Source organism: Colobus angolensis, unplaced genomic scaffold (assembly GCF_000951035.1).
Source record: "Colobus angolensis palliatus isolate OR3802 unplaced genomic scaffold, Cang.pa_1.0 Scaffold163, whole genome shotgun sequence".
Taxonomy (NCBI): Eukaryota; Metazoa; Chordata; class Mammalia; order Primates; family Cercopithecidae; genus Colobus; species Colobus angolensis.
In genome coordinates this window covers 8,525,336-8,536,366 of record NW_012114744.1, presented here as the reverse complement: position 1 = coordinate 8,536,366, position 11,031 = coordinate 8,525,336, and the positions used below count along the sequence as shown (strand labels likewise).

The 11,031-nt window shown below is 38.2% G+C and overlaps 1 protein-coding gene across 2 annotated transcripts in view; it reads left to right on the top strand.

Moving 5' to 3' along the window:
• The window catches only part of CADPS2 (Ca++-dependent secretion activator 2), a 571,469-nt gene continuing 560,438 nt past the window's right edge, over nucleotides 1-11,031 (top strand). For both annotated transcript variants that reach the window (XM_011937408.1, XM_011937407.1), the window contains exon 1: nucleotides 1-178. In XM_011937408.1, the coding sequence (XP_011792798.1) occupies nucleotides 158-178 (21 nt within the window). In that variant the 5' untranslated portion in view covers nucleotides 1-157. The remainder of the gene's footprint in view (nucleotides 179-11,031) is intronic.

Sequence of the window (11,031 nt, the reverse complement as noted above, 5' to 3'; positions counted from 1 at the left end):
CAGATCCGTGAGCCCGAGCCCCTCTGTGCTCAGCGAGGGGCGAGACGAGCCCGAGCGGCAGCTGGACGATGAGCAGGAGCGGAGGATCCGCCTGCAGCTCTACGTCTTCGTCGTGAGGTGCATCGCGTACCCCTTCAACGCCAAGCAGCCCACCGACATGGCCCGGAGGCAGCAGAAGGTGAGTTGCGGGACCGGGCGCCTCCTGCCACCACTTCTCCCTGGGGTTTTCTCCCGGGAGAGCTCTGGGACGCCTCCCGTCCTTCTGCGAAACGCAGGACACCGTATTTTTGTTAGTCTTTGAGGGCAGAGGAATCTTTGGGGACAAGACGGTGCTTTCACCCGCCGGGTATGGGGCTGCAGCGGACACCTCTTCTCCTCCTCCCCGCCTGGGCTGGCAGGAGCTGTCAGCTCACCATCCGTGAGACAGAGACCAACAGCGCCGGCCGTGCCGCGGTTGCACCCGGCAGGGGCAGCTCTGGCCGGATTAGAATGCGACTCCCACCAACTTTAATTTCCAACAGCACTGGTGCATTCCTGTCCACCTAGCCTGGCGTGATATTGCTAGAGCTGGGTTTGCCGAGGGTCTGAATGAGTGGTGTAGCTAGGCGAAACAGGTGGAGCCTGAGTACTTTTCTTGTCTTAGCTAGAGAGAAATCTTCACTTAAGAGGGGTAGAAATTTTCCTCAGTGAATAAAAAAGTTAAATTCATACGTTTCCTATATTGCCATACAACCAGGACATCAAATCCAAACACCGAAGAAGGCATGCAGCTTTGTAAAGTGTCTATGGGTAAGTAATTTCTGGTCTGGGCAGGCCTAATTAATGAAATACATTCTTACTGATGAAAGATAAAGGATTGGTGCATGACCACTTCATAACAAATGCTTTCCAGATGCTTTTTTGGGGAGCAAAATGCTTTTTCTCCCCCAAAAGGTAAGAAGTTTGTTTCAGGTGAAAGGCCGGCCAACTTGAGTTTCAAAACAAGACCCCAGGGGCCTGATGTTCTGTAGCAGACAGGAGTAATGACTCAAATTGTCCTAAGTGGTTAAATGTTTACAATAGAAACTCTAGGAAATCTTTTTAATAGAATGCTGAACCTGGAAGGTTCTGTAGAAATCCTTAACAGTTCCCTCAGTTTGTGATAAGACCTAGAGATCCAGAGAAGTTGTAGTCTGTTCAAGGCATACCTAGATGCACAGACATTTATTAGTTTTCTGAAATACTAACTTCAGTGTGTGAGACATTTTTAGAAATTTGGAGAGGTTTTGAGTTGACTTCAACTGTAACTGTAGTTCAGAGTAAATTCAGTCTCCCTACACTCTCCCACCCCCATTTAGCTAACCTTTATTTTTTGAGGTATAATTGAATGTAAAAAGCTATACATACCACTCAACCCTAACTATTGGTGGTTTTATAGGTGTATAAGTATCATGGGGATAAGTATACACCTATGAAACCACCTATAGTTAACACTATTGTATGCTTAAAGTCTGCCCTCTTAGAAAAAATTTTAAGTGGTCTTTCCCGACTTTTTAAAACACACACAAACTGAGCAACCATTTTGGAATCATTTATTCTCTGGGGATCCTTATGGACTATTTCCCTACAGCTGGAGACTAATAACAGATCCTTTAGGTAACCTAGCCCTAGGTATTGAGTCACAGAATGTTACAGATGGAAGAGATCTCAAGATCCTAGGGAGACTCCTCATGTTGGAGAAGAGAAATGGGTCATAATAGCATTTCCCAATCCCAAACAAATTGGCACAGTTAAAGCCACCATTACTCAGGTAAGTTTTGAATGCCCTGCGGTGTTTTTATGAGCCTGCTACTGCACTCCTGAATGAATCCCATACTTCCTAATCAGTCGCTCCAGTTGAGTCTGTTCTGAGGCAGTCACCCGTGGCCACTTCTCAACTCTAGTCAAGCGACTGTCAGCTTCAATAGTCATTCTTAAACTAAAATTTTTTGTATATGTTGTGGTATGAGTTCATATCATCCAGTCTCTAGTTTTACCATTCATATTGCATTTAAGCCTATTTTTAATGTATTAAAATGTATGGTAAAATTGAGATTATTTTCTCCCTGTAATATTATTCTTGAAGATGCATTTGTAGATTTACTACGAGTTGATTTATACCATGAATACTTGTTGCATTTTGCTAATGAAGTGGACCCTCCCTTTGCTGTTCAAATAGTGCAGTTTTCTCTGACTCCGTTTAAATATTTGTTCAAAATTATTTGAATTGGCGAGCAGGTGCATTCATAACGCTACTGAGGAGACTATTGTTACAACCTTATCCAGGCATTACCAAAGACAATTTCAAACTACAAAAAAAGCAAAATACTACATATAGTCTATGAAAAAAATTTAGAATCCTTAGGAATTTCCGTATTCTAAATGCTTAGAGCATTGAGCACAGATTAACTTTTGTGAATTACTTTTATTTTTTATTAAGATGAATGCCAAACAACCTAAGTATTTATTCAACCCTCCCCCACCTTTTAAAAAATGTGCTGCTTACTAAAGGGAGCTGGAGCAACTTTTGGCAGTCTGGTTTCCTCTTAGGGCAAAATGAAATGGGAATTTATGTTCATGTGAATTTGATGCACAAGCTAATAAGTAATGCCAAAACTTACTTGAAGTCTTGCATTATACAGTTAGATTATTTAAAAGAAGTAACAAGGTAATTGCAAAATCACTATTCCATTGTATATTTTATTCTGTATCTTCAAGTAGTCAGGCATCCAGTAAAAATATTTAATAGGTTAAATTGTTGTCTTTGAAATGAATATTGCTGCTTACTCACTTCTCTCAACTTCAAGAATTTAGAGACTCAGAAATTGAGATCTGAAAGGGTCCTCATTTTATGAAAAAAATTAATCACAAAGGTAAGAGCTTTACCTAGGAGGCTAGGAGTCAGGTTTCTCTTCAGTCAAAGCCCTTTCACTATCAGAGTTGGTGAGTTTCTATGAACCAGAGCTGAGCAGCCTGTTAGTTATTTTTTTCACTTGGCTAAAATGGTCCGCAAAGTTAGTAAGAGGTTGTGTCTGTGAGCTGTCTGAGAAAGCTTAGTAGCATTAAACACAGTTAACGAACACATGAATTTCTTTGCTTTTGTCTAGACTATTTCAATTTCGAGAAATAATACTGGTCAGTTTATGACATTCAAGCCCTCTGACCACAGATGGTTTTACAGAAAATTCTCGGGGTGCATATGGGCTACACCCTGTGACAGAGTGCCTTTCCAGGAAGGTGCTACACCTCCTAAGTGAACGTATCCATTGGTTCACACATGATATGAATATGAACTAACGAACAGTGATTGAAAAATGACATCAGTAGTGATAGTGCTTGAGCCTCTAATGCTGATTTACCTTGATTACCTTTGCACCACCCCAATGCTAATAATGATGATGATTAACTTTTGATGGTTCTAGATCTTTGGTTAAAGGTAGGGTCAGTGTTGAAACTAGAAAAACAATAATACAAATCAGGTACTAATTAATAAAGACAATTGTTTGTTAGACTTTAGAAAAGCATTGAGACCTTGGACGCAAAAGTAACAAAAGGATTCCTTGGTGGTTTGAAAGTTAGGGAGATCCTGATAAGCATGATGACCAACATAGAAGAGATTGAGTACCTTTACTCATGAATGTGAGTTCACAGACTTCAGGTGTAAATTGGTAACAATATTTAAGATGTATATGACTTAAACTGCTGGTAGTTTTGATTAGAATTCATAGGTTTCTAGTCACTGCTCTTTTCATTATTTGAGTTTTTATGTATTTTTTAACTAGAAATAAGAGGGTATTAAAATGGAACCTACTAACCTTCCATATAATTCATATACCTATGTTTTTTATGTTTCAGTGTGTGTCTCCACTGTAACCACACTAAATTGTGCCTTATTAAACCATTTTGTATAATCACTCCTACCACTTTGCATAATTTTCTGTGATAATTCTAAGTTTGAGAAATGTATGTAAATAATACTGTGAAATTGCAGATAGTGGGGAAGTAAAGAGGTAAAATTGATCTGGAGAAGAACATTGTGGGGAAATAGTATTGGGTGAAATAATATACCTCCAACTCGCTCATTTGAATGTTGTAACTACTCTAAAGTGGCCACTTTTATCTCTCTTTGTACATAATGGTACTTCCCGGGTTTTATTTTGTTTTCATCTTCTGACTACTTTGGTGTCTGTTGTAAACATGTAAGTCTCAGATTCAGTCTATGCTGTAAAGAATTAGTGAGGTATAGGATGGAGTGAAGATAATATAAAGACAATGTGAAAGGGTTTTTTACTTTTCTGTGGGAAAGTGGGAACTAGTGTTCCTAAACATGTTTTGAGACCTCTGAAACTTACCTTATTTCCCTAAAGAAAGCCATGAAAATGGTAATACCTGTTGGTGTAAAACTAGTGAATTCAAAGTAACACTTTCCTAATGTTTCTAGCAAGCCCCAGAGACAAGTTAGCAGTGTTGAAGCCCCATAGTATGCCTTTCTTTCTGGCCTGCAGGTTTCCAGCAGATCTGGTGATAGTCCAAAATGTCATACTCTTAGGGAGATAGGGTGATTTATCTTTTGTGTTCCTTTGGCTGTGATACATTAAGGTCCCAGTACAGAAGAGATGGGTTGTGTTATTTGCTGCTTTTAATTATAGGGAATACCTTGCCCTGTGGGGAGTGAGTTGGAAACCACATATTAAAGTAACACCTCACAGTGGACTTAAAACAGTATCTTAGGGAAAATTGCTTGTTGCTTCAGCTGATTCTTTTAACCTTCCACAGGGTATCCTGAGACCACAGCACTTAATTTGGTGGAATGAGTTGTGGTAATGAGAACTCAGATGGATTAAGTGATGTTGTCATTTGCTTCTTTACTTCAAAAATGAAATCAGCTGCAATTTTGATATATAATGACTGCTTATAAAGTGAAATAAAATATTTTAATGGTGTGTTTTCCCTTTTCAGTTTTGTTTTGTTTTGCTTTTAATGGAAACAGCTCTCTTCATTCATACTCTTACAAAATAAACACAGTTTGTAAGGTCATTAAAGACTTTCAAAACAAAATAGGAAAGCTGACGGCCAGATTATAAAGTCTGGGAATTCTGAATGGAAAATTCTTTGTCATTTGCTAGTGAGGTAGATCACTTTTGACTGATTGTGCTACTTTATATTCATTTCAAATTAATCAAGACCTTTGGGAAGGAAGAGGTGGATTGCATAGTCATGTGACATTGCTATTTCAGGTTTTAGCCTAGGAAAGACCTAATAATTTTAAATAGTAGACATATCAGTGGGACAAATGGCATATTTTCTAGGGTTTGAAGAGCATTTAAACATCAAATTATGGAATTGTCGTCCAAAATCTGTAATATTTCATTCTATGTTCACTGTGTTTCAGTTACTCAAAAATTTTGATATGATTTCCTTAAGGAAAAAGAAGTGTGATTCTTATCTTAACTGCACATTAGAATCACCTGGAGAGCTTTAACACCCATCTCATTACCCAGGTTGTATCCCAAGGTAATTAAATCAGTCTCGGGGGCGCAGTGTTAAAGCTTCCCAGGTGATTTCAGTGTATAGCCAAGGTTGAGAACCACTGTTCTAAAGAGAAGGTACAGAAAAATGGCTTAGTTTCACCTATGAAAGTATTTGCAATAACGAGTAAGATTCCTAATTAAGCTGGTATTCCATGTGCAGGAAAAGGTAATAGGGATACTTGAAGCAGGGAACAAAAAACAAATATTCTAGAGTTTGTGCAGTTGATAAGGTGGAGAGGCTGGTGCATATTTATTTAGACTTATAAAAGGTGTCTAGGTGCTATGCTGGAGGCTTTTGAATTATATTCACAGTGTCTTTTATTCATTGTAAAACTGTAGATAAATCACCACATTAGCAATGGAAAATATATATCGAATGCTGAGGGTAAGCATGAGTGTTGCTTTCTATTCCAAAATGAACTGGGAAGAATACAGTGAAATCTCCAAGTTGGAGCTGACACTCAGTAATTCCTAACTGAACAGTACAGCTCACAAAGGTCCTACGAGACCGTTAGTGGGTAACCTGTTTTCTCAGTATAGGTAGTAGTAATGCATACAGGTTTTCCAAAAAGTAAACTTTAGAAGTCATTCTAACATAACGTCTTATTAAATAATTAACATGACTTAAACAATTTAAATTCTGCTATGTCCAAAATTATAACATTAGGTGGACAGCAAGGAAAAGCTTCTATTTTCCTCAAATTTTATTAAAAAGGTACATTGGTTTGTGTTTGGGAGCCTTTTACTTTGTACAGCATCATTAATGCTCTGCTTTGCTTCCTGAAACTTTTATCATACCACTTTGTAGACGTGGTTTCAGTACTTTCATTTTATACCTTCAAGTTAGTGATGGGTTTTTATAATGAAAATATTACTGGGGCAAAGAGCCTGAAAATTTAAAACCTGTCTTTGTCAGTCTAATAGCTGAGATATTTAATTTGCTCCTTTCTGATTGCTTGTGAGAATGAGTATGTGTAGGCTAGTATACTTTTCCTCTTTCTTTTCTTTCTTTCTTTTTTTTTTGAGATAGAGTCTTGCTCCATTGCCCAGGCTAGAGTGCAGTGGCATAATATTGGCTCACTGCAACCTCCGCCTCCTGGTTCAAGTGATTCTCCTGCCTCAGCCTCCTTAGTAGCTGGGACTACAGGAACATGCCACCATGTCTGGCTAATTTTTGTATTTTTAGTAGAGATGGGTTTTCACCATATTAGCCAGGCTGGTCTCAAACCAGCCTTGTGATCTGCCCACCTTGGCCTCCCAAAGTGCTAGGATTACCTATGTGAGCCACTGCACCCGGTCCTTCTTTTTTTTTTTTTTTTGAGACAGAGTCTCACTCTGTTGCACAGGCCAGGGTGCAGTGGTGCCATCTTGGCTTACTGCAACCTCTGCCTCCCGCATTTAAGTGATTCTCATGCCTCGGCTTTTCGAGTAGCTGGCATTACAGGTGTGCACTGTCATGCCCAGCTAATTTTTTGTACTTTTAGTAGAGACGGGGTTTTTCCATGTTGGCCAGGCTGGTCTCAAACTCCTGGCCTCAAGTGATCTGCCCGCCTTGGCCTCCCAAAAAGCTGGGATTGCAAGTGTGAGTCACCATGCCTGGCCTGCAGCCTGACTTTTGATGAACCTCTGCTTTCATTACTAAGCCCAATTAAACATTAATTATTTCCTTGGTAAACTATTTATTGAGTCCCGATTATGTGAATTTAGCACTATCCAATATGTTCTGCAGATATAGTAAGAAAACAAGCAGAAATCCTCTTGTGGGCTAATGTTCAATAATTATAGGTTGCATGTCTGTAAGTTTAATTCTTTTTTCAAATTATCGTGTAATTTTAACTTATGACAACTTTGTATTTTAATTTCTGGTGTGGTTATTTTCCCCTCTTCTGTGTCAGGAATTTTTTTTTTTTTTTTTTTGAGACGGAGTCTCACTCTGTCGCCCAAGTTGGAGTGCAGTGGCCGGATCTCAGCTCACTGCAAGCTCCGCCTCCCAGGTTTACGCCATTCTCCCACTTCAGCCTCCCGAGTAGCTGGGACTACAGGCGCCCGCCACCTCGCCCAGCTAGTTTTTTGTATTTTTTAGTAGAGACGGAGTTTCACCATATTAGCCAGGATGGTCTCGATCTCCTGACCTCGTGATCCACCCGTCTCGGCCTCCCAAAATGCTGGGATTACAGGCTTGAGCCACCGGGCCCGGCCCCTGTGTCAGGAATTTTTTACTTGTATCATTCTTCCTTCCCTTCCCACTTTTTTTCTGAGATGGAGTTTCACTCTGTCGCCAGGCTGGAGTGCAGTGGCGCGATCCCTGCTCACTGCAACCTCCGCCTCCTGGATTCAAGTGATTCTCCTGTCTCAGCCCCCGGAGTAGCTAATTTTTGTGTTTTTAGTAGAGATGGGGTTTCACCATGTTGACCAGGATGGTCTTCATCTCTTGACCTCATGATCTACCCACCTCGGCCTCCCAAAGTGCCACTTTTTAAAAATATAACATCTTTGTTAGGAAAGTGCTGCCTTCATAGGGCCTGGGCTTCATCTTCTCACTTACTCACTGTGTGAACAAGGCACTTCATCTTTCTGGGGCCTGACTACTACTCCTTTAGTAAAATGTTGATAATGACTTCGTAGGATTTCTGTTGTGATGAAATGAGATGCCTGTAAAGTACATGCTCCTGATTAGATGCTATCATTTCTAGTTGTTAATTAAACTGGTTTGGGAAACAATGATATTTTTACTATATTCAGCCTTCTAGGAGCATACGATATCTTCAGTTAGTCAAGACTCTTTGTAACTTTTTGAAGGTTTGATCATATAAATCTCTTGCATTTATAATCAAGATATTTTTATATTTTATATTTTTTCTTATTGTGACATCTTTTTAAATCATCTCATGGTAAATGGGAAGTTTTTAAATGTTACTAACTAGTCATTGATTTTACTTAATTGCTGTCTTCAGTGTTGATCCTTTTAGATTTTCTAGGTAGGCAGTTGAATCATCTGTTGACAGGCTTTTGTCTGGTTCTGTCCAATAGCTATACCTCTTTGGTTTCATATGTCACCATACTCTTTAGAACAGAACAGTATTTGTACTTGTTGCCAAAACCCTTGTTTTGATCCAGTATTCACTGGGCAATGCTTTTGGTGCTTTACCAGTGAATATACGGTTGGTTAGGATTCTTGGATAGAATTCTTGGTATTCTTTATTGTTTATCCTTTTTCAAAAATTACATTAAGATAAAATACATCAGTAATTGATACTGAATGTTATCAAATTCCATTTTTTGTATTAATAGAGGTGAATGCCTAGTTTTTACTGATGTGACATATCAGATTACTAGGTTTCCTATTATTAAAGCATATTTGCATTTCTCAGGTGATTTCTACCTAATTATGATTTTTTTTTAACATACCTTTGACTTTGAGTTTCCTGTACTTTCGGTTTTTACATGTATGTTCATAAGAGAAAGGTCTATTGATAATGGTGTTAACTGAGAAACATTTTACCTTTATATGTGCTCTAGAATAGTTTTTTTTGTTTTGTTTTTAGTACATAAATCATCTGATACATGAAGTTTTGGAAGAATTCACTCGTGAAATTACCTACATCCAGACCCTGTTTTCTTTACCCTATTTCTTTTTCTTCTTATTCAAAATTAAAATATAATTGCATGATTTCAGAAAATTGGCTATTTTCAGATATATTAGCATATTTTTCGCTTATTTTTCCAATATCCTTTATGTTGGCTCTAAGTCTTATTTTAGATTATATTCTTCCTAATATATATATACACACACACACACGTATTATATATGTATGGAGTGCAGTGGCTAAAACATGTAATCCCAGCATTTTGGGAGGGTGGGGTGGAAGGATCGCTTAAGCCCAGGAGTTGGAGACCAGCCTAGGCTACACAGTGAGACTCAGTCTGTACAAAAAATAGAAAAATTAGTCAGGCATGGTGACTCATGCCTGTGGTCCCAGCTACTCAGGAGGCTGTAGTAGGAGGATCACATGAGCCCAAGAGGTCAAGGCTACAATGATTTGTGATAGCACCACTGCACTCCAGCCTGGGTGACAAAATGAGACCCTATCTCAAAAGAAAAGATAAATATAAAATTAGATTTGCTGGGTTCCTTTTTATTTTTATTTTTTGACACAGTGTCTTGCTCTGTCACCCAGGCTGCAGTGCAGTGGAATGATTCTGGCTCACTGCAACCTCTCCCTCCCAGGTTCAAGTGATTCTCCTGCCTCAGCCTCCCAAGTAACTGGGATTACGGGTGTGCACCACCACACCTGGCTAATTTTTGTATGTTTTAGTAGAGACGGTGTTTTGCCATGTTGGCCAGGCTGGTCTCGAGCTCCTGACCTCAAGTGATCCACCCGCCTCAGCCTCCCAAAGTGCTGAGATTACAGGCATGAGCCACTGCACCTGGCCAGGACCCCCCTCCCTGTTTTTTTTTTTTTTGAAGTTATATCTGTTAACTTTTAAGTTCTACTATTTTAGAAATCAATAGTTTGTATCCTTTCTTCATGTTTCCCTTAGGGTTGTCTTTTGCTGTTGCTTTTAAAGAGGACCAAGGAAATGGGAGAGAGACATGAGAGAGTGGTTCTGTCATCTAGCTTCTCTTTTAGGGTTATTTTATTTTTGGTTTTGTAATAAGATAATGAGAATATATGAAAGCTATGAATTTATCTCTTAAGTGCTGTTTGGCCTCAGTCCTTATGTTATAAAACATTTTTATTTAAATATTCTCATTTCTGATTTTACTATTTTTCTTGAACCAGTATTTACATATTTAATCAGAAGAGTAATTTAGAAATTGCAGTTGAAAAATTTGTTTTCTCTTTAGTAATAGATTTTCAATTTTATGTTGACAGAGAATGTTGCTTATGGTACTTAGCAATGTTGTATGTAATTTAAGTTTTTCATCACAAATTAGTATACTGATTTTAAGATTAAAAGTTTGCTATATATCTTATAATTAGCATTATTATAGTAATCATTCCTGTCTTATTTTTGTCTTCTTTGACTACATTATCTTATTAATTGTATTAATTTATTTTGCATTTCTAGCCATATTTAATTCATATGTTTTGATTCCAGTCTCTTAGTTGTGTAAAGATTCATGAGTATACACTTACAATCATTGAAAATTAACTTCCTTTGATCCACTTACTGTGTATATAGGACAAGGATTCTACTTTGTTCAGATTTAACACTGATTTTACTTTCTTTTGGTGGAGTTTGTCAGAGATACTGAAAAGTATCCATAATACATATATACCTACACTCTTATATTCACCTAGTTATGCATCTAATGCAAACACGTATGTACACATAAATCTGCAAATGTGTACACACATTTCTGGATTACTTTGTAGTAAGGAAAGTTATGCAACAATTTATGCCTAGTCTATGCTTTAATAAGAGGATTTAAGCATTTTATTAGTTACCATTGATATGTTTAATCTTATTTTCTGTT